The 24,645-nt window shown below is 41.1% G+C and overlaps 1 protein-coding gene across 2 annotated transcripts in view; it reads left to right on the top strand.

The window, feature by feature from the left end:
• Ptp69D (Protein tyrosine phosphatase 69D) overlaps positions 1-24,645 on the top strand; it is a 184,071-nt gene that overhangs the window by 105,121 nt on the left and 54,305 nt on the right. For both annotated transcript variants that reach the window (XM_022831034.2, XM_022831032.2), the window contains exon 3: positions 22,449-23,009. In XM_022831034.2, the coding sequence (XP_022686769.1) occupies positions 22,544-23,009 (466 nt within the window). In that variant the 5' untranslated portion in view covers positions 22,449-22,543. The remainder of the gene's footprint in view (positions 1-22,448; positions 23,010-24,645) is intronic.

The following is a 24,645-nucleotide window of genomic DNA, read 5'->3' as shown; positions in this document are numbered from 1 at the left end:
TATATACTGAACGGACCGACAGCCTTCTTCTGCGCCTCTTTTGTCATTGATTGATATCATTTTATGTGTTTATATTATACCGAGTATAAAGTAGACGATACGATGTTATTTCATTAAGATTACGCTGCCACACCTAACTCGTAATCCCTTTGCAGTCATTTCACCAACTTATTCTAATATGTGCGTATTACCTCTGAATTTGTCTCCCTCATAGAATGTTGGCTTTTGGTACATTTCTGTAACGTAATTACGGAGCCTTCTTAATGTTGGCCGATTCACTGTTTCCGCATCGCATGTAAATAGACTCGGCCGTTGGTAGACCTTTAAGAAGCGAACGTAAGCTACGTTGGCCTTTGGCCGATTTTTAATATGCGTTGCTATTGAGTCCGCCAGCATATTGATTCTGTCCCGGAGACGTTACTACAGCTCGAAGGTTTTTATCATTTATCTTTTCATAGTAGATAACGCACATTAAACTAAGTGAAGATATGATAAACGTTTTATAACTATTTCACCTGTTTCTTAGCATTTTTTAACCCTATGTGATTTTTTTTTTTTTGTTACTAAATAGTTACATATTTTACATTGAATAGCGGTGCAGACTTTGATTCTGTTTCCGTGGCGTCACAAAAAACTTAGATTTTTTACTATATTATCTTGACTGTTTTTTCTCAAAATGGGTTAGAAAATACTAACTTTAGGTTTGCAGCTTCAAATTTTTTATTCAAATTTATTAGAAATTCGCTCAAACAATCACGCAGAACGCATTTCATTAGACCAATCAGACCTTCGGAATTTTCACTTAAAAATATCACTTCTAAGTGGAGGTGTATACATTGAATTTCTATTCAGCTCGTCGAGATCTATCAATTGGCGTCAAGAAAAAAAAAAACCCGTTGCATAAAACATCATGTTAAGTTTTCACCGTTCAAACGGAATTTTTTACACCTCAAAAAATTAGATTTGTTATACGAGTGTGCATTGTATTTCGATTGCTTTCCATCGAAAGCCTTCGATTGGTACCAAAAAGCACCCCACCTTTATAGAGTTTCATATAAAAAAGTTCTTATTGAAATTAAACTTAGGCTATTACACTCAATTGTTTATCCTGTTTACGACGAAATTTTAGTTGGAAGGAGAAAATCTATTTTTATTCAGCTCGTCAGGACTTATTGATTGTTGGTGTCTAACGAATCGTGCCGTAGAACGTATTCTCGATACTTTTGTGTATTTCTCCAAAAGCCTTTGAAAAAATGCTTGCAAAACACATCCAACTAGAATATTTGTCATATCCATCGTAGAGCTTTCCAGTTGACACTTATCAGATTCTCTCTAAGTACTCAAAAGTAGCTTTTTTACTATACTATCATGTGGATAAGGTGGCTCCCTGAATTTATTTTTAACAGTTCTCATGCCTACCCTTACCTAAAGTATCCATCTTACATATAGGGACGTATATCGCATTTTTTGTTTTAGATACATTTTTGAGACCTATCGATTCTTATCCAAAAAAACCTCTTACATAGAACGCCATGTAAGTGTTTTTACCCTTCAGAGTAAAATTCCAACCTGAAACAGCATCTTGATTCAGCGTAAACACCTCGTCGGCTACCATACCAAAATTTTTCAACAAAGCTCCCCCAAAAGATAGTCCACAACATTCAGTCTTTCTCAACAACTTTCTCATAGACATATATAAGGGACTCCTGCAAAAAAACTTCAAAAAATAAATAAAGGTCAATGAGTCCAAATTAACATTAGGCTCTATATAGTAGATAGACTCCTATAGATAGATTAAACAATCTGTGGGTTATGTAGCAAAAAGACTAAGCAAGCCAGCTCTAAATTGGTCTTTCTCATGATATGTTGTTTTTTGGTCGCTTTATACAATGCAATTACGGGGCTTTGTCAGTACTTACTGATTAACTGATTTCTGAACGCATCTGAGCAGGGTCGACGATCGGCCGACCTCTAAGAGATGTACGTGAATAAAGTCGGCCTTCGATCGACTTTTAACAGATATTGCCATCGATAGAGTCGGCTGACCTTAACACGTCGCCGAGGATTAAGAATCTGATATTCCTCTTTATAAGACTTAATTAGACTTTGTTCTTGACCTTGGACATCACCAAAACTTGAGGTTTTTAAATTTTCCTTCTTTAATAACAAGTAGTTATATCATTAAACGAAGATCCAATAAACATTTCATAATGATTGTCACGTTTTAATTCATGTATCAATTCTGTTCCTGCGACGTCACCAGGACTAAAAGGTTTTTACCTTTTTTTTTCTTTCGTTATCAAATAGTTGCATACATTAAATTGATTGAAAACACGAATATATGAAATGTACATCGATTAGTACATTCATTGTTTTTGGCAGTATTTAAAAACTTCTTATCTTTCGTTAATTTTTTTTGATAGTAGATATTTACATCCCTTTCCTAAAACCGGAATTTTTCTTTGAACGTATGTTAGAGATTTTTTTCACGAAAGTCAACTTTACATTTGCCGCTTCAACTTTCCAGTTGCCATTTATCAGGAATTGGCAAACACGGGGTTCTCGTGGTAAGTAGATAGACATTTCATATGGATAGGTAGATATATATAGCGTAAAGCACCCAAATGAGGACAAACTTTGGTAAGCCATTCGTTAGAACGGACATACGTTAATCTAGTGTTGTTCATGCTGGGCGAACCCATGCCAAAGTAAAATACTTCCTTTTTTACTTCGCAATCGAGTGTTTACGTTATTGCCGGAACGTAATTTAAAATATAAATAAATATTTGCTTCAATTTATTAGAAACAACTTAAAAATGGCTAAGACCTTTTTTGACAAGTTAATATATGAGCAAAGGGTCAAGATAGTTGATGAACACTGAGTTAACGATCGCATATTGTTGGTTTTGTAACTAGGACAGGGGCGAAGAAGACACACAAAGCTCACAGAAAAGCCAACTCGATCAGACTAATATGGGCAACGTGACCTTTCACTCATCCACACACCCGAAGACCAACAATTCCCTCACCTTTTTTTCCTCTATTTTATTCTAGCACATATTCGCTGTGGTATCTGACCTAAAGGACCGCAGCCGGCGAACGCTATCATAACTGACTTCAACGGCATCGATTTTAATTAAATTTCGCTGATACGCCTATATAAGCATTTTGTCTGCACCGCATATAACCATTTGATTGGCGACCGTATCTGTAACGCAATTGCCTGCACCCTTCTAGAAATTACATTGCATACGTTTTTAGGACACTATATGGATCAAACTGTAAATAGAATTGAATAAACCGAAATCTCAAAGATGACATTCTATAAAAAGTAAATCTGTTTAGATAAAATGAATATATCATTCAGGCCTATCTATATGGCCGTTATTGCAGATATCAGGAAAATGATGAATAGGTGTCATTATCCTGCTTTTTTCTTGATAGATGTCCTTTAAGAGTAGTAAGTTGGACCAGACATTTCTGCTCGATTATTTGTTCCATGACTAGAGCTCTTCATGTCCGTTGTCGGCCGTTCATGCAGGTCGTCTTAGCTAACGCCCTTCCATATTAGTCCCCGAATGTCTTACAAGTCGCATCCTTGATGTCTTCATTTTCTCTACGCCATTTGGGAGCCGTTTCCCCTTCATGCACGAGGTGAACAACTGCCATTGGTCTTCTGTGCGGAGTCTTTTTTCCTTGTCTCTTTCCGTATTGCCCAAAACGGGGGAAAATTATGAGGTTTTTTACAGATGCTTCAGGCCGCTATAGTGTTCTTCAAACCCGTAACTGTTTGCAAATCTACGTGCATCAGTGGGTAGATAGTTGGTACCCTGCCCACATGCTTAGCTTCTACTACTATATTGTTTTATGTACATTGGCTACAACAGAACTTTAAAGCCACCGAGATTGTGCTACCCTTAACCCCGGTTGATCTGGGGGTTGACACAGGCGGCGCCAAGCGCAGTAGCAAGAAAGGTATCACATTTGTAAAGGTCCTTCGTTCCGGCTTTACGAGAGGACATCCCGAGTCCAAAGACCTTTTTTGTGGGTCATTGTCTTTGCAATGAGTGTATGTTTGCGCTTAGCCTTATTATCCTTAGGGGCATTTCTTGGGCGGTCAGCTCACTTTACCGTCTACTGGTTGTGCGACCGTCAATTTATTTTTGTCCTGCTTTACAGACCCAAGTATGAGGCTTACTTCATGGCGCCGGCTCTTAGCTTATGCGTTACCAGCTCTGGGAGACGAATCATATCCTTACATGCTTGCATTCCAAACCATTACCCGTTCTAAATTACCCGCTTTCTGTTTTTCTTCACCGACATGCAACTCATAGATCCTCCTCCCCCCTCCCCCGACAGCTTCAGCAGCTTTCCGTATTGTGTAGGCCGCTTCCGCTTCAAACTGACCTTCAGAAGACGCCGCAAGTCGGCAACTGCTATTGCCGATGCAAGAACAAATGACAATCAAAAAAAAGGGGATAGGCGTTTTTACCACAAACCTCTAAAAACAAACTTTAGTTAAATTGTAGCATCAAAGTTTATTCTATCTTTTTAACAATGAGTCCATCCATTAGCCGGAGGTTGCCGTCATACAAATATATAGGCACCAAGTAAAAAAGGCCAAAACTACGGCTTTGTGTAGAGTCCTATTTTTAAACCGCGTTCAACGGCTTTGTCGACAGAAACTACCGAAGTAACGGTAGCAGTAGCAGTGGCAGTGCTTGAAGCCATAGTCACAGCGAGCAGTATTTCATGGTTACATGAGTACTTTTTTGTGGTGGAAGATTCACAAACTAGGCATCGTTTTGGCGAAGTGGTTGAGACGTGGCCAAAATACCCTCATTTTTTTCAATTCTATGTAGTACGCTTCCGGCGTAGTGTGTTTGGTGTAGGAATCCTTTAGCCCGCATTGCCGACCTACCCGAGAATAGCTTTCCTTGCGCGTAAGTGGTTGCGAGCGGCCATCGCTTAAGTCGATGCCACCGATAGAAGAATAGACGCTGAAGGGTGAAGGATAGGATAACGGCCCCGACTGGTTGGACCAGGCTTGACTTATACAAAGACTTTACGAGTCAGGAAACGGAAAGGGAAAAGAGGTGCGAAACAACAGGAGTAGTAACACACACACATACAGAATCCTTGCTAGAAGTAGTATAAGTTACGTTGGTTTTAGGTTTTCCAACGACAGCGAAATGGAGAACGAGACGGTTATGGGGTGGGCATGTTTAGTCAGCCCAGCCAATGCGACCGTTAGAAGCCAACAGCCATTGGCTCAGACGTCGAAGAACGGATAACAACAGAACGCCTCTGATGGGTAGTTAAGTAAAAGAGGATAATTTGCTGTTAACAGTAGCGCGGAAGTTAACGGAAGAAACGTAAATGCTGACGATAGGTGGTCGAAGCCTACGACGAGGAAATCGAAGAGAATCAAAATATCTATTGATAAGTGCAGCATTATTTTATGATTGGTTGGCTGTATAATGGAACAACCGAACAGGCATGACCAAATCAAGGCTATCGTAACTAAGCTGTACAATGCGTTAAGCCCGTATAACTTGCTGAGTGTCCTACACCTTTGTGCTCTCGAGCCATAAAAACTGTTCAAGGGCACCTAGTAACACAAAGGAAATAAATGAATTACCGAAAATGTCGTCTACGACTCAGTAGCTGAGATAGCGTACGACGAATGAAATGGCGGCTTAGCATGTCCGACCTTCCCTCTGTGACATCAGCGTCTTACGCATGCACGAACACAGACATATACATAATGCCTTCTCGCTTGGATAGGCACGAAGAACGATGAAACAGACAGGCCCTCTTTTAACACAGCAGTGTCAACCGCAGTCGCAACAAGGGTAATCGTAGGACTCTCTGGATGCCTATAGAAAATTTACAAGTTATGTAGATAAAATGGGATTAGAAAGCTTGCTAGAAAATTGCAAGGATATGAAAGAGTTGCGGGCGTTGGTCCTATGGAGGCTTACCAAGTAACAAACAACTCATATGTCTTAAAAACGGTGCTAAACAGGCGAACTTTGTTCGATAGGTTGGTAGCCAAAAATTCGCAAATCTCAAACTTGACACGAGTAGAACGGTAAAAACTCTAAACCTGCTCAATCCTCTCTATGAACTGGACGCAGTATTAGCGAAATCCTCGATAGTTCCAGGCAATAATGCTTTGATAAGGCCTTTTTCGATTTTCATTTTTAACCGGTTTAGACCTCGGCTCTCAATGCCCTACTGAATAGTTGTAGCAGAAGTATCGGAAACTCCAACGTTAGGCAAGATATATATTTGCCATTTAAAAAAAACAGTGTGCTTTGGTGGCCTGATCCGATTATTTGAAGTTAACACTTATGAAGTCAACATCCCATTTAAAAAAGCGTACGTTGTAATAAGTGCAAGATAAACGTTATCTGCAAATTCCACTCATAATGCAGTGGACGCTGACCACCCCGCAAGCAAATAAAAAAGAAATTATACGACTACAATTAGACGTATGAGTTTTACGAAAGCAAACTTGACAATGATTTTCTAAGATTATCCTTCATGACTTTGACTTGGCTTAGTGGTCTAAAAGCCTAGAAGGCCTTCTTGGTAGCTGCTCCAGCAAAAACCTTTGGACACCAATTTACGCTAGTCACCTCAAAGAAGGATTCGTTTATAGTAAGCCTTACTCACTTTTGCCTGTGTCGAGTCATGCAAGCTATATCGACATTCGATCCCAAAGAAGAGGGGGACGTTTCCTCCTTACGCGATTCATTTGACGGCAGATGCGTACACAGGACCGGAATCATATCTGACTGACTCTACCAGCCGGACAGGGTAATCCTAAGGTAGCAGCAGCGTAAGATTACTCTCTGGTAAAGGAGACCGCTGAGCCTGAGAAGCCTGATAGAGGGAACGATTCTGGTGGAAAGACTAACGTACCAGAGTTTTACGGAAAGCTCTGATATTCCCTCGTCTCCGTCCATGGTGCAGAGGGAAATGGGTGATGGATTAAATGAAAGCCAGAATAGACACACACACACACACATACACAAGTGCGCTGGAAACAAAATGAGAGCAGAGGGTTCTCCACCCCGTTTTTCCCTTCACCAAAGCTTCATAATGGCCTCTGATCATGGTCGATACGCTTTGCATATGAAAGACAGCCCTTAGTCCGACGATTGCCTGAGTTGCGCACGCCTCCTTCTACCACATGTAAGCAGCGTACATTCATACCCGTTTGCGTCAGTACAATAAAGCAGACGAACATCCGAAAGAACTCGATCGACAAAAGTGATGCCGATAGCCAGCTTCTGAGTATAAACCGCAGAAGCAGAAGCCGAACTTGCAAACACTAACCGCGACAGCCGAAATCACCAGCCACTACCATATGAGCCCCTAATACTACTAGTATTTCAACAGTGGCATAGGGAGGAGCAGTGGCGGCTCCCGGACAAATTATTTGTTAGCAAGTCAACGCGACCACTCGGGTGAAGGACACTCACTTTACAGAGGGCAGTAGCAATGTTGAAATGACCGTTTGAGATGCCATGGAAACAGACATTGTTTGGGGTAAAACGAACTTCCGGCACAAAATATGGGAAACGACCAAGAGAGGGACAGAGGGTCTATGCATGCGTATAGTGTAAATCCAAGTAGGAGCAAAGAAAATTTAGATTGTACTACTACGTTTAGACATACCAGTGCTAGTAGCAACAAAGGGTAGAGTCGAAAGAGGAAGACCGGAACAGCTTTTCAATATCGAATCGGGAAATGAATTAGTTGTTGCTGTGCAAACGTAGATAACAGTAAGAAGATGGAGAAAACAAGTGCGAGAAACGCGAGAGGCGGGAAGTAAGAGCAGGATTTCTAACGGTTGTGCAGAATGTGTGCAAGAAAGAGAATGAAATGGAGCTCTTGAGTATTTTGCTTGGAGAAGGTACACTCAATATTTTCTTGTCCACCATAATTTAAAAATTAATTTTCTGGGCTCGTTTATGGTAACTATAGCTACAGTAATCATCCTGCTTTTTATTCGATACCTAGTTCCATGGAATTCGTCGTTATTATCTGTAACGGCTATGAAGCTTTAAGAAATGCTGAAACCAACCTCTTCAAAGGCCACATGCAAGTAATCCGCTTCCAAACTTCACGTGATTCTAACCATAGAATTAAGCACAAGATGAAAGCTAGTGCAGCATATGTCGACTCAGCCGGAAGTTAGTTCGTTCACCTCAACTCCTTCGAACCCCACGTATTCATAATTAAACCACTTTTATGGATGTTTACGTTATCTGCACTTCTCCTTTTCGGCTGCGTTATCGTTATCTAACTCAATTCGTGTTTCGATCCCTTTAATTCCGATTTTACTTTGTCTCAATACAGTCATGCTTACAGCGTTAAATATCACCACCCGTTTGTCCTGACTGACGTCCGCAACCCCCACTCTGAGTCCCTCATCCTACAAACATTGCTCATATTTAGTACCCTCAAAAACACCGAAAATTAGCTAACAATTCTGTATCATTTTTTTCCCTTCGATAAGACGGCTTAGACCATTTTTTTCTTGCGGTCTGATGATATTCGGGTTCTTTTTCGATGAGATTTTCTACAAGTCTAAAAACTTAAGCTCTTAAGTAAGCTCGTGTCAACCACCGACTGAATGAAGCGACTATCCTGCTGAGACGTTGAACAACTAATAACTTTCCCAGTTCCTTTCTCTCTTCACTGCTATACCTAGGCGTCTATAGCCTGAACAAAAAGCTATGAATGCTAGGAAGATGAGGAATTACTTTTCCTCTCTCTTCATTTTGTTATTTACTCCACTCGATTTCGTCTTTTGTCTAAAGTTTTCTATTCTTCTACTTTAGGAGAACGTGCAAGAGATAAACTAGGATTTGCTTGATGTTAGTCAAGGCGGATAACAGGTGATTTTCGAGGTAAAACGGCGTTAATTAATCGAAGAGAGAATGCATGGGGCCAACTAGGAACTGATAGAAACACACAGATCTGCTGGAAACTAGGACAGATAGAGAGAAAAAAATAAAAGCAAAAAAGAGAACGGGGAAAAAGAGTCCTGATCTAAAACGCCTGCTGTTTCTGTAGTGACTGGTACTTTTCACGGACAGACATGTATACACTCATTAACTGAACCTGAAGACACAATGGGACATAAACTACTAAATACAGCACATGCCTAGTGATCCTTAAGAGTCATTAGCATAGTCGCTTTTAATTATAGAACTATATCGAACTCTAATTCCTTTTTGGTGAATCAAACGAAACGCACCGTGTTCTATAATCTGCTGAAGTGGCTCATTGTAAGCTCAACCTGGATTAACAACCATTAGGTTACTAAAAAGAAAAATGTTTTGTGGCAGAGGCGTTCGGACCACCCAACGTAGTATTCACCCAGAATCGAAATCTTTTTAATTTGCACGTGATGGGCACAATACCTATATATGTCAAAATTTACTAACTTAAACTTCGGTGAAGTGAGATGAATTAACTTAAATTTGTTTTGTCGAACCTGAATTTTAATAACATTGTATTTGCGACGATAAGCTTACCCCAACTGATCAGACATTCAGTACAACAATGGTTTCATAATGCATTTATTCCGAAGAACTGTGACGGATTGTTCTCCAAAACTAATTCTACGATGATGCATTAGAACCGCAAAAATGCTTTCTATTCGAGCAACACTTGCTCCCTATACAGTAACAGAGACGGAAACGCCCAGGATCATTGATACGGTCCGTAACACACAGCCGCGCTACCCACGGCAACATACGGCCTACAGCCATCCGTTCCTCTTTGTCAACTGTTCAGGCACGAGGTAAATCGTGGTTTAGGAACGCTGGACGGCTGTCAAACCGTCCAGCGTTCGCTGCACTGAGCTTGTGTGATTATCCCCAATATTGTCGACCCGTCATTGTGACTCTGCGACGCTTTCTCTACTTGGTTGAACCGGAACTTTTGCTTCTACTACCTTCTCTGACACGTCCATACATGCACCTCGACACTGACTGGAACCGTCGACTTGGGAAGCGCTCATTTCGGGAGGAATTTTTTCTACACTCAAAAGCATTACCACGAGCATTAGTCCTGCGGCTTGGCCAATTACTTTGCCTACCAAGCTGAACAGTCTCTCGGCTTCGATGATTCGCTCTCTTTTCTCTTCCACGACGAATTAGTTCAGGAGCAAGGTGCTAGTTATTCGAGTAATACTTCGTCCTGGTATATAGCTATATATATATAAACATACGTGTTAAAATCAGGAGTTGATTAGATTGCGATGCAGGACAGTGGTACCAGAACCTTCTGGCTACGCATCCCTCGAGGCGTCTAAGCACTGTTCTTCTTTTATTACGTCTATGGGTGATAGGCAATTAGGTCTTAATTACGACGGAACACGGATCAACTACCAGATGTAAGGAAACATATACATTTTACACTCAACCAGATGAATGTGCCAATGCTTAAAACCATATATATACTTAGCAAAAGCTCTATCTCCTTCGGCCGGTGTTGCGTGGCTTACTCAAGCCGATGACTGACGAGATAGCACGTATCTGTCTCCAATTACTCTTCCCCCGAGCAGAACACCGCCTTATTCTCTGTGTTTCCGGTTGCTGTCTTCGTTTTCACCTGATCTCTCCAATGCACTGAACACCTCATTCCCTTGAGTCATCTAACATGGGCAAATAGAACAGCCGCAGTTATCTGCCACGAGTAGCCTGAAACCCCTTAGAAGTATTCCGCTAAATACCCCCTATTTCGTAATCAACCGCCGATCGCGAGCTACATAAATAGAGTAAATAGTCATCTCCAGAATGCACTGTAGAGCTAGCTGCTTGGTAACATACGTTGACTAGATTAAAGGTAAAGCCAAAGAGAAAAAGAAAATTGTTGAATGTATATCTCGAGCCATATCATCCAACGTAGTCCAGTAGATGTCAGTCCTTTTCGGCTGCGTGGCAGGATAACGTATGTCCAATAGAGCGAGGCTACTGAATAACAGAGCCTTAAGTCACCCCGTCTCCCTTCCTTTATATCTTCCTGGCCGTTAAGAGAAATACAGCTTCCAATATTATTCAGACAGTGCCCAAGCATATATATACTTATTTTTGTTCGAGCCTTCTTTCTGCTACTGTTCATACAATTCTGCCTGTTAAGAGGAGTCGGCTGGCTGGTTAGCTGTTGATTACCTGTTGGTTCTTATAGCAACTGCCCACCCAACAATCCCCTCGATTAAAAGCTGTCGTCTAGGAACAGAAGGCAAAATATCTCTGTTTCTTTTTTCTTCTTAATCTAGCCTTCGTTTCGTTACACCTTTCGGTACACGCCCTTCTCTCTTTTCCTCTGCGATATTTCTGCGTTAGACGCCATCGGTGTCTTTGCGGCGTTGCCGACAACAAGCTTTCCTAATGCGGCACCATCAGGAGATGTACACTGGCCAAGTCGCCATCACTTCCCACCATCACCAACGGCCTCGGGCCGTCGGCTTCGTGGTACGGGAGGCGAGAAAGAAAAGGACCAGGAGGAAAATAAGTGGAGAATTGACGGTGTCGAGGCGAAGATTCGGGGAAGGTGAAAGAGGAAGCGAAGAAGGATGGGAATGAGGTGACAAGTAGTCGATCCTTTCGATCCAAATTTGCCGCCGAACGTCAAGCTATCTTTAGTAGTAGCTGGATCTTATTTTCTCAGTAATCAGCAGATGAGCATTTGTTCTCAATACGTAGCTGAGAATACATAGTAGCTCGTTCCGTCGCTGCAACCGTTGTTCGATTACCTACACGTCGTTGACTTTCTGGTGTCCAATTAACATTGGTGAGGCTGACTCTCTCACCCAGTCTCTTATTCTTTCTCGTTCGTTTTTATATCACCTAAAGCAAGCGGAGTGGCCAAAAACCTTGTGCTCAATAACGGGTCTGTAACACACGGATGAACCAGGTCAAATATGCTTCGACATAAGGCACACGCATGTGCGTATGCTTGTTTTCTGACCGGTGCCTAGATTGGCGTGGCCAGAGGTGTCCGGAAACGACATAAAACGGCGGAAAAATTTTCTTTACGCCATCACAGCATAAGAAATTGCATTTCGGTTACCAAAACATCAAAGCGAATTACCACCGAATAGCGATCACCATTAAAAAGCAAATTTCTTTTTGTTAGCGGCAAATAGAAACTGAAAACGGCTGGACGAAGTGCAGAAAAAGTGAACCTCGGTAATGTGAAGACAAAACAAAAAGGAAAGACGGTTACTTGCGACTTTCTTTCGTCAGTATCAAGTTCCCTTCTTGGCGTGTACATGCCTCATGAAGATACGTCACTGTGCATCCGTCATGCACTTGGTCAGCCAGATGTCTTAATGCATTATTTATTGTCACTCTACAAATTATTTGCAGTGAAAATTAATTTCATCATTTACGAGTTTTACGTGCTGTCGTAAAGTCATGCTAACGCAAATAATCGGAGCTTGTCGCTATGAAATGAAACCCCTATCATCAAATCACATAGAGAACAATGTCAATTTAAATAGCTTGCAGGTTTTTTCTTCCCAGCTCGCACAACGACGTCACTTAGACAACGGTAGTAGTGATGATTATGACGACTCTATCAAATAACGATCATTTACCTTACCCACATAACCTACAGCTTGCCCTCATCGCTGTACCACCCGGCAAAGCCGAACAGGGCGGTAAGAACGGAGCGCTCCAACGATATCAGAACGATTAAGTTCCGATATCTGCGCCTACTCTGGACGGAAGCGGGTAATCCATCAAAATTTAGTTAGAAACCTGAGAGGTAAAGATACCTTCCTATTAGCTTATAGGCGTATATAAATAAGAAAAAAGTACATATGTATCTGCAATTTGGGCTTCATGATAAATCATAGAACCCAGTGTCTGGTTGGCGCAAATTGGAAGGATTACGGATGACCCTCCAATTTTACAGTATAGTTTGCTTTATCGATGCATATTGCCATACTTATATGTCGTATCCAATGCTACAATATATATATATATATATATATATATAGGGGAGTAAAGGCTATAAAAGCTAAAATTCGTTTAACGTCACCGTTGAAATTAACTACCGCAACGGGATAGGAAAGCCACGCCAATATATATGCCGATGACTGTCCTACTATACGGCTAAAATGAGTAAACTACAATTCAGGTTACAAAAATGTCACTTTGGATCATATAGTCTTAAAAAATTTAGTTATACGGACTAGGGATGAAGACCCCTTGCGAAGAAGTCAGCTATTTAACAAAGGTAAATGGCAAATGCCTTTCATTCTTGGTCACCATAGCTCCGCACGGGGTTGTTTCAACTTTTGAATTGCTCAAGTATTATTTACAAGCGCATGACTTGCGCGTTGTTTGAGACGAGAGGAAGAGCGTACGTATCGCCTTCCCGACCCAATTGACCCGACTAAAACCCGTGTAATTATAGTGGTTAAAGAAAATTTTGATATAAACCGTTATCTATGTTACATTCTGATCTATAATCGTGACCATTCGCAGCGTAATGTATATGTTGACAATACTGGTCGTCAAAATTTTATGCATACTTAAGTTCCTTAACTCGGTGAAATTATATATGTGGTTGCATATAAGCTAGAAATGCAATGGGCCATTTAGCCCCACCTCGGCCTGGTGATCACGTAATGATAAAACGTGACTCGTTTTCCACTTGACCTTGGAGCAAAAAACCCGTGGTCGAGAACTGAACTAGTTTTGTCTCTTCATCATTCAACAAAAAATCGATCAAATGGGAAAAATACAACCTCATGTATTAGAATCGAATAAAGGCGAGATCCAGTTAGGTATACGAACTGCGCCAGATTTGGGCGCATTGATAGCAATAAAGCCTAAAATCGATATTTCCTTATTAGGAGATGGTAAAGCATATATTGGTAATAACGAAAATTGCAGCATTTTAATCCAATTTCTGCAAAAAGTACCTTTTCAATGTGTTCGTCGACGTTCTTTCGTCTTTCAACTACTTGACTGATGGTTGTTCAATGTTCAGACCCGCTGTTGAAGAACTTGTCTTGTTAAGTTTCAAGCGCATCTTCACTTTCAACCATGAATTTCATTTGCGCGTAACTGAAGAGTGTGATAGTTAGTTGCTCGCAATGAATATAATGGGTGCAAAAAAAAACTCTTTCATGCGTTTTCGGGGCAGTTTTCACAGTGCTTTCCATGTGCAGCCTGGCATCGTCGTAGGGAAAAATAACTTTGTTTCGTCTACCGCACCTTTTCTGTTGAATAGCCCCTTTCGCTCGATGCCACTGAGCCTTACATGAGTCCTTGTTAACTGTTTCATACTTGTCCTAACGTATAAGACTCTTCCAGTCACACAAACGACAAATTGTCATCTTTTAGGGATACGTCATCTCTCTGGGCTTATACGTTTCTCCCGGAGCTGCCTATTCCTTTTTGTGCTCTACATCTACACGAAGGCTTCACTTTTCGTCACTGGCGATGAATCTGTATAAAAACTTGTAATTATTATTATGTTGGCCGACGGGATACTGAAAAACAATGAGAGACTGCTTCTCAGCAAATCTTCTTGGAAGTCTTGAACTCATTATGGAGGAGGCAGAAGGTCCGTGTTTGAAATTATTATCCAATGTTTTTGGGTTAGACCAACTCCCATTGGCATTATAAATGTGGTACTTTTCCCAGAGTCCACGTTGTTGCCAGGTTTTATGCTGCTTCTGAAGAACCCGAGACATATTTTCGTGAGGCTTTTCGACGTTTAACCTAATGTGAAATTTAAACTTACTGGCTTTTTGTGTCCAGTGTACTTAAGCTAGACCTCAACGAAATTTACGTGTACCAGTTGCTAACAAGTTATTCGCAAGCCAAGGAAGGGTATTTTCAAAAATGATTCGTGAGTAACTTTAGGCAAGTAAAGCCGAATTCGAAGTTAATAGCAGTCAGAATGAGTACGACTTGTCAGGATCTTTCTCGTTAGCATGTGCACAAGATTTTTATGTAAGCAGCCGGTTTATTGAAGAGAAGATGATGAACGAGCGAAATTAATATTACCTTAAATCAAACATTTTGTATATCCATGGTTTGTCATAATTATTGTGACCCTTTGTGTGCTTGACGAGAACACTTTATGGTAAAAGCAGCATGTCAAGATCTTACTGAAAAGTAGAGAAACATGTTTCTACTAACGCTGCAACAAAAAGATGCAAACAAAAAGTCTTTCGTTGAACTACACATAGCACATTGTATCCGCTAACAGAATAAGTATTAACTATAGCAAGGTATATAAAAGTCCCGTTTTCTACACTGTGGCTTAGAATTGTCTAACAGCTGATCTATGAAGCATCTGTAAACCCATACGATAGTCAGCCCAGAAATGATCAACAGACCTTAAAGTGAGCCGTAGCAATAAATTACCACTTATCAAGTTTGCCTAACGACGCACCGAAGGAGATTGTCGCCGAACATACGAATAGAGAAGAAAAGGGAGCATTTGCCAAAATACCTAGAGATATCAAGACTAATAGTTAGCTGCATATCCAGCGGAGAAAGAGATCATGTTCTTTGTCAACCCGTTTGTCCTTTGCCACCTACAATGGACAAACGCATGAAAAGCCAACTATAAAACAGCGAATAGATTGCCTTTGAGAAGCAATATTTAGCATTTTAACTTTGTTCTGGCCCGGATGCATATCATCAAATGGGCACGGTCCAATCGACGATAACTTCAATACGGAGATTAGATTCTGGCATAACTTTTAAGGTTGCAAGCAAACGAGTGAATCTCGGTTTTAATGACTGAACAATGTATATTTATATTAATACCGAATGTCAAAACTCGGCTCTATCGGAACGTACAGTCGTGTATATCAGTATGTGCGTTCTTCACTTGACTATTTCTCCTTATGCTTACCTATTTATTCGTCTCTTTATCTATCCACTCTACCATTTTTGTTTCTTGGTAACTTATAACTTGGTAACTTGGTAAATTATAACGAAGTCCGTAAAAGGACGCTATGGCACAGGTCAGAGTGGACTTTACTTCTCCCGAAAACCAAATTTATATAATATGATTGTTCAAAAAATTTATTAATTATCCATCGCATTCGATGAAAAATCTGCAGACGACTTTTACTAGTATCGTGCCTCTCGCATCTCTGTGTTGTTTACAAAACATGCAAAGTCTGTATATATGTACATTAATGGCTTCACTCAATCTGGTTTTCGACTAAATCAGTGCTCTTCACAATCTAGGAAGCGGTGGTTACGTGCGGAGAATATATATGCACTTTGGGATAAGCGTAAGAAAATGCGTTAAAAAAGCTCGGAAAGATTCTGTCAAAACAAATAGCAAACAACGTCTTCCCATGCGCCTTTATAGGGATGGTCACCCCATGATGATATTTGCCTCCCGCTCTATCGAGTAAAAAGTAATCAGTGACAAATGGTCCTGCTTGGATTTATGCGATAATGAAGTAGGTACCTTTGCCACCTGCATAAAACATGCTTGTAGAAGCCACATACGTATACACCTATTTTCTTCTACCCGTTGCTAAGACATCCCGATGTCTGGAGAAGTGTGACCTGCTCTTGCCGAGACGCATTTGCTGCAAATTACTTAACTTAAGCATCGTCTAACTACTGAACCCTCATAAAAGTTATCGTATTATTTAGATACATGTAACATGGGCACGGTCTACGCCTCCGATCATGTCAGCCATGACGTTACTGCTACCGTAGCCGCTGAGATGATCTACTATACTTGTGCATATGACATAAAGGGGTCGATAATTCTCGTGAAGGTCTCAGCTGAGCTGGTGCCCTTTAGGAACTTCCGGAACATCGATGTCAAAAGAATGAAAACAATGTTGGTGAGTTTCTCGAAAAGATAAAGGACTTAAAATCTTTTTCAGCAAGTTTCATTAAAAGAACTCTAAGATTACTCGTTGCGGCTAATTGAAATTATCAATAGTATTAGTGTTTAAAATACTTCTAAACTAATAAAAAAGCACAATTAAATCAACGTTTTTAATTCTCTATGGTAAGCCTACATATGCGATCTTAGCTGTAAAATTTTCTTTATAAAGCTCGCTATTCAAATTAGATCGAATGAGAGCCGTCTCCAAGAACGTAAACAATTTTTTTATTGGACTAACTTACTTAAATTCTTTATCGCCGAAATAAACGAGTTTTAGAACTTGCATTTTCTACACGAACTGCTCTACTTTAGAATTGTTAGGAATAAAGGCTACCCGTAAAAATACAATAGGCCAATTTTAAGTATTTAAGCTAACTGGATACTTTTGAAGTGACTGGTATCGACAAGGGAAAGAATTTCCCCAGTCAGAACCCTGCATATTTCTACCTGCAATGACTTATCTGTATGTATGTCAAAGCCTTCTTCCAAATATAGACCGTACAAGGAAATCTATGGTTAATCATTAAATCCGTGATTAGAATTGGCTAATTGAACCAACGATAATCATGTATTTTGCTTCATTTCCGTAGAATTCTAGGAGATTCGCATTATAGAAGCGACGTCAAGACTTTACACACCTTTACATGTCCCTATGATCGTCCGTTCACGATTAACATAATTTTGCCTTTCCGTAGTTCATCATAGGCATCCCAAACAGATGCACTGTTACTGCTTTATTTTCCTTATCTTCCCTATAAGTTGTTTGCATAGTCAGTTGGCTATCTTAGTAGCCACCCATGAAGATATCTGGTAGGAAAGGACTAGACGGGGCTAGTGACAACCATCCTCCGTCCGCCTCTGCTGCTGGCAGCTCTCCTCCGCAACGGCCTTTTCTAAGGTCGCTGAAAATTATGCTGTCGTGGCTGCACGCGCTCATAGAAAAGCCAGAGGCGTCGGCAATACTTTAGCAAGAGCTGCCTCGAAGAGTTAATACGACATTCCGTCGAAATGCGTCGTCATCACCGTCCATTGCCGAAATGCGTCGTCGTCACCGTCCATTGCCAAAATGAAGTTGTTTATAGCATTATTGTATTAATATCACCACTATTATTAGGATGATTATTAGTTTTATTACTATTACGATGACTTCTAGGTGCGGATGGTTCCTCGGACCGCCCTTGACTAGGGTAATTCGACAGCAGATGACACCTTGGGCTGCCTTCGCTCAACGACAGAAAGCGATGAAGATAACAACACCAACAATATCGACAGCGACAATGTGAAAGCTTCCAGGAGTGTAAACACTCAAGGTTAAGAACGATGGAAGTCCGTATGCGCTCTTCGTGTGCCTACTGCAACGTTCGCCATATACGGCTGCCTCGGTCTGTACCACAACTGCCATTGCCGCCACCGCTCTTACCTATAGACCTACATAGCGGGCGCGGAGCATCAGCAAGGCGTTAGGTCCTTGTGCCTCGTAAATTTGAATTTTAATGCTGAAATGGAACGAGCGAAGGCTGGTTGGTTGGCAGTCAGCTCCAGGAAACTGGCAGTCGGGAACGAGTAGCAGGAACGGGAATGAGAAGACGAGCTTTGAACCTAGCAAAGTGTATCTTGGGAATTTGGGCAGGCTGGGAGGGCGATGGAGAAGCAGACTAGTACACGAAGGAATATGGATGCTGAAGGCCTTCTAATTTGAAGGGTCCTGGTATCGGCCATAAGCTGTTTAGGTTAATTTCCAACTCTGGTTTCCGTTTTATCAGAGGGAGTGCACAAAGACCTTTATTGAGGGGATGCTTTTCACCAACGGAGTGCTGAACCCGACGAACGGAACAGTAGGCTGAGGGTATCGCTGGGAGAGGATGGGGTCAGCGTAGACGAAAGAACTTGCAGCGACTATTCTTCGATCACTAGTGCTGCTGTGCAACGAAGCAATGTGAAATAATTAACGATGGCCAGTGCTTTCCCTTCGAACGACCTAGTTCAATGAGTGTCTAGACTTCACTACCTCCTGGTTTTTCCGAGACTTCGCTTAGAAGCTTCTATTGGGCAATCGCGCACCGCAGACTGTACACTGAAGCTTATAAGAACTTCAACAATTGTTCGTCGAGAACAATTTAATATTGCTAGCTCGATACTTGAAATATACGTTTTCTGTATTTGGCTATACCTACGACAAGCCATCTTGTATATTATTAGTGGTTCAACAACTACAAAAGTTACCTTCTAAAGCATGAGACTCAGTTGTTCACTTATATATATAAAGTTGTATACTGGTTGTTGGAAGTGTGCCCGTTTATCCAAAGATAACTGAACAGATTAGACCACGGGTTATCCAGATCTTTCGTAACACTTTAAATAGAGGAGTATTCAAAAAATATTTTTTAGCTACTATGCAACTTGATCAATAGCAGGAGCAGGTTTCGTCTCAGAAGACACGGGATCCACCATAACGTTGAGTAGTTAATTCGTTTACGTTACATGACCCGTCAAACTCTACATAAAGTTAGGAAGCATGGGCGGTCATAATTTTGCCATAACATGAGGAATTATTGATTAAAAAGAAAGTGTTCGAACACGAAACTTGTCAATAGGACAAATGTGTCTGTAACAAAACAGCTGAAATTATCGTGTCACTTAATTATCGTGTGACGCTACTACAAGAAGCATGGTCCGCTTTGGTGGTATGTAAGCCCATTTGCTATTGAAGTATATTGTATCGCATATATTTAGCATTGAGGTAGTGGACCAGCTGTAGGGTTCAAGATGATCGTTTGAAGTTGCACGATATGTTTACTAGCTATCATACTACTGAACCTTGGGGGTATATATAGGTAAATATACAATACAAAATACAAACTTTTATTTTGACTGCTAGCGCTTAGATTTCTATATGTCTAGCACCCATCCACGCAAAGCGAGGAATATTCAAATAAAATAGCAAACATAAGATTAAATAGTAATATCTGACCCTCTGATTGACAATGGCATTGCATTGTCATTAGACTGTTTTCCTTAGAGGTTTTTTATAACAGTTAAAAAAAAACGCTTTGAGGTGTACGTTTGACACTGCCATTAAACACTGCTCAAGACGGCTGGCTCCCAGCACGAAACGCAGTGTTTCTACGCCCGGTTACAAACCGCAACGTGTCTGTCTCGACGTTTGGTAGACAGGTACGCTACCACTGCAGCGTCACGCGGACTCTCTACCACCACTAGAATTTTTACCATAAACCTTCCTCCGAGTGCGGTTGCGGCCTAGGATATCGACGCTTTAAGAATGAAACTGCATAAGACGTCGTTTTTAATGTCCAGCGCCACATAAATCGGTAATTACCGGCTGTTACTTTTTTGACCGTTGTTGACATGCTGCCTAAGCTGCCGAAATCTGCTAGAAGTATATAAATGTAATTTTACTTTGCTTTCCTATAACAATAAAACTGTGAGAAAAATGTACAAGCATTAAACCATATACCTTACAGAACTTCATTTGCCAAAGAAAATTAGTGCGCCAGACCAGGTGAGGTATTTTTGTCCTCGGAAAAGAATTCAAAATGTTCGGCGGCTTTATAAGAGGCATAAGTATAAAGCTGTAGACGCTCCTATACGCAATAGAGCTTCTCTGTTGTCTAATCAGCTTTCCTACAACGGCTGATTCACGTAAAATACTAGCAACGATGATCGAATATCAGCAATATCTACAGTGATCCACGTCTACTGTAGGTTAGCTACACGATATCGACGGTTAAAATTAGGTTACTTCTTGTCAAGTATAGCATATGAATGCATAGAAGAATGATTTTAGCAGACGTCGTCAAGGTTTTGTTGCCTGCAACTACTTCATGTTCAATTTATGGCCTATTCCATCAGTCACTGAAGGTACATCAATAATAAACAAAATAAGCAAAGGGAAGCATTTCTCTCGCTAGCCGAGTTCGATGTTAGTTTAAATGAACGCGAGAAACTAGCTAAAAAACGACAATATTTTGTTAAAGTTCGCAATAGTATCTTGCAGTGCTTGGTGTGGACTCTCCATTCTGCAGATGATGTTTAGCCAGTTTTCGACCGCTTTCCCTTAAACAATCTGCTTATCTTTAACGCTTTGGTCTGTTGCATAGAACTGCAAATATCTATACTGAGCATAACTAAATTCATGATGTCGCTTAGATGGCCGCGTTCCGAACCTACAGCGAATGATATAAAGGTCAGACAGACAGCCTGATCAGGCATGGGAACGTATCCACGCAGCATTGAACCTTTTGCGCCCTAATTTTTATGCTTCCTGTCGTTGGCAATGCGACTGTTTTTGTTTTTGGTAGGTCATCATGTGTATGTGCAATTTTGGCTACACGAAAAAACTACCCCATAATACCTGCCAGTGTCATCTCATGAAGTACAATCATTTGAAAACATGTGTCTACTTTAAAACACCCTACAGTCATTTAAATGCACATGATTTTAAACTCAGCTGGCTCAGCGGTCCACGTTGACTTCACTAGTGCAGCAGCTCCAAACCACTGCTTTTGTGTAATTTATGCACGGAATACCTTCGGCGTGTTGTTATGCTGCTTAAAGCGAAGCTTAAAGTTGTAAATAAACAATCTTCAACCATCCCCGAAAATCAATGCGAAAATTTTCTATCCAATGGAGGTCCCAGACTTCGAAATGGAGTTTTCTCGAATCGCAGGAAGCGTCGTCTCGCCCAACCGACAATCGACATTACTCACTGACATAAGTGGAGCATTCGTTCTCTCTGAGCCAAAAGAAGGGAATCGACTTTTGAGTCAATTCAACGCGTCCAAATGGATCCCCTGTATTGGAACAACGTCAAATACCAGCGGCGGCAATGGTTGCCGGTTGTTCTGGTAACAATGACACACAAGGAGAAGTTGGTCCCTTCCCTTTGGATTTTTCCTCGGAAGTCTTCTATCGGCTCTAATCCCTTGGGCGGCTTGATTCCACCCAATTGTTAGAAACCGTTGGGGATGGGTCAAGATGGGCGAGAGGGCACTCAAGCTACAGAAAACTCTCTTCTATCATCATGTCAAGTAGGTGATGTTGTTCAGAGCAAACAACGACCCCGCGGTTACAAAGTTCAGCAGTTCAGAGTTACGATATATGCTTGACCTTGTTACTGCTTACTGCATAGGTCTGCCAGCGGAAGTCTAAGAGGTAGTGCAATAACATTTTTACTCCGTAGATTACAGGGGGAAAAGAAGAGGAAGAACCTCGTTAGCTTCTATATATGTACTGAATGGCAAACCTGGGGCCAGTTCGTACTGTGAATTTTCGTTGAATTTAGGAAGAAAAGAGCATTTTTCTGAATCATTCTTGACAGAAGACCGAACATTTATAGTTTATGTTTGTCTATTTAGGATATGTAACCCAAAGTACATCAACTTGTCGCGCGAAACAACCTTGTAACTGGTTTCGCCGTTGTTGATGAAATGTGATGCTCTTCTTATATTGAAATCTGTTCCTAACCACTTGTTACTGTTTTTGTGTTATGCTTTGCTATGCGATTGCAGTTCCTGTCAGCGTACAAGTCAGTGCTAGTGAAAGTGAACCTCCGTTGCACGGTAACACATCGCTGACGTGCCGGGTAACGGCATGGCCTCACCGCATGCTCCTGGTCTGGTCTCGAGGACCCCTGGCCTCTGGCCCCAGCGATCCGTGGTGGTTGGCAGTGGGACGAAATGAGACCACTGTCACAACATCTGATTCCATCAGTGTTAATAACGCGACTAGCAGCAGCGGCGGTGGCGTCAGCGCAAACGAAAGATCGACTACCATAAGTGTAACTAGTAACGGTGGCGGTAGTGAATCCCAGTCACCGGCATCACTGCCGATAGCAGATTCAGGAGTGACAGCTAACAGGGGCAACGGGGCACATCGAATTGTTGATCTTACTCACGATTCGCATGCGCAGGTCGTAGGCGACGGTACGGTCCAGGACGATGATGTAACGAGCTCGTCGCAGCTACTCCTTAACGACCTCTCCAGAGAACAGAATGCCACGTACTATTGTTATGCATACAACGCTGAAAACAATATGACCGCCATGTCTTCCCATCATGTACAAGTTATTGGTAAGCATTGTTACGATAATGACAAACAACATATCTATACACGGATATACCACTCACTACCAGTACACTTGGACGAACATCGCTATTTCTATGTTCTAGGTCATTCATTCGCAAAAATTCTCGTTTTCGCTGGAACAATGTCCTACTACCGTCCTATTTTACGTGCCTTCATATTATACGAGCAGATATAAAGGAGAAGAGAATGAAAAGAGTCCTCGATATTGCAGCAGAGACATCAGCCACCGTTTGGCTGTTAGCCGAATCAATGCAGAGAGACCCTCAGAGAAACTTCGTATGAACTCCAGTGGGGCCATGACAGGGAGCATGTCCACAGTGCAAATTCACTCCCCGGGTATTAGGCGTAGAGGGCATTGATGTTAAAGGCGGGGAACTCCACTATGTAAAGAAGGGATATATCGGATATTTCAAGAATGGTGAGCAAAATTTTCTATTATGCGATACGCCATTTCACCATCAAACGAGCATTCAACACGTGAGTTCCTTATACCGAAATATTTGGTTCGTTAAATGTAAGACAGTGAGACATTTGAGCGTCGTAGTTGAACACCCTCTAGCTTAATCTGTTTATTAAATCGATGTAGAGGACAGCTCTAATGCATATACTACATTAATAATAGTCCCACTCGTAATAAGACTGACACATTCATAGACAGGTTCCATTATATTAACAGTTTCTTATATTGATGTGGTAGGTATAGTAAAAAAAAAAAAAAAAAAAAAAGCAGTAATTATCAATAAGGCTCCGTCGAACGCTAACTGTGGTACTGTCGTAATATTCAGTTTGCCGAATTGACCTAGCACTATAATACCTACTTCTATATACTAGAATGTCTAAACTTTGTGTGTTTTTCATCTTTTGTTAGTCTCTCTCTCACCGTAGTAGCTCTGGTACTATGCCCATTCGACTATGAGAACATTTTGTGGTCAAAATAAGGGATGTTTGCTCTGAAGTTGAATGTTCCAATTCAGAACCAACTTCCAACTGTGGGCGTAGCGCCGCAACTGTATTTAGTACTCACGTTAAGACCTTAATTCAGGTTAGCGACAATACAAAGTCACATAAAGAATCAATGCCAATTACCTCGAACTTTACACAGCGAAAGTGTCCAATTGGAACCATAATAACTGTTGGAAGAAATATTGCAATATTGGCGAAATAGAAACCTCAGTTGCTCTGCTAATGGCAATAGTAAGAACAGCAGCTCACTTTCACAACGACCCTGCGATAACTGAAACTTCCAGAGCGTAGAGATCTCCGAGACAGCACGTAGTACTTAAATCATCATAGTACTTCTACGCTTAGGGTCCCTTCCAACCACGCAACGTAGCTAACATTTGTAGAACAAAAATGTAATATCACATGGGCAAAGGAAAGCTGATTTTAAAATATAAGGAAACTGATGAATCACTGACTATTTAACTGCAATATGATTCAGTCGCCTTCGGAACAAGGGCTCCAAAGACGGCCCGCAACAACATTACTGATAATGCCCTTTGCCGAGTTTCTTAACTACTTGAGATTGACTCTATTTTTGAACCTCGTTTGAATAAAGGCCGGACGCAGCCAAGTAATTGTCCTAGAACACTGAAAAACACTCAATATGTACATATCTAT

The sequence above is a fragment of the Varroa jacobsoni genome, unplaced genomic scaffold, assembly GCF_002532875.2.
Source record: "Varroa jacobsoni isolate VJ856 unplaced genomic scaffold, vjacob_1.0 scaffold_306, whole genome shotgun sequence".
Lineage (NCBI taxonomy): Eukaryota > Metazoa > Arthropoda > Arachnida > Mesostigmata > Varroidae > Varroa > Varroa jacobsoni.
Note: the sequence above shows the minus strand (reverse complement) of the source record. Positions and strands in the feature narration are given on the sequence as shown.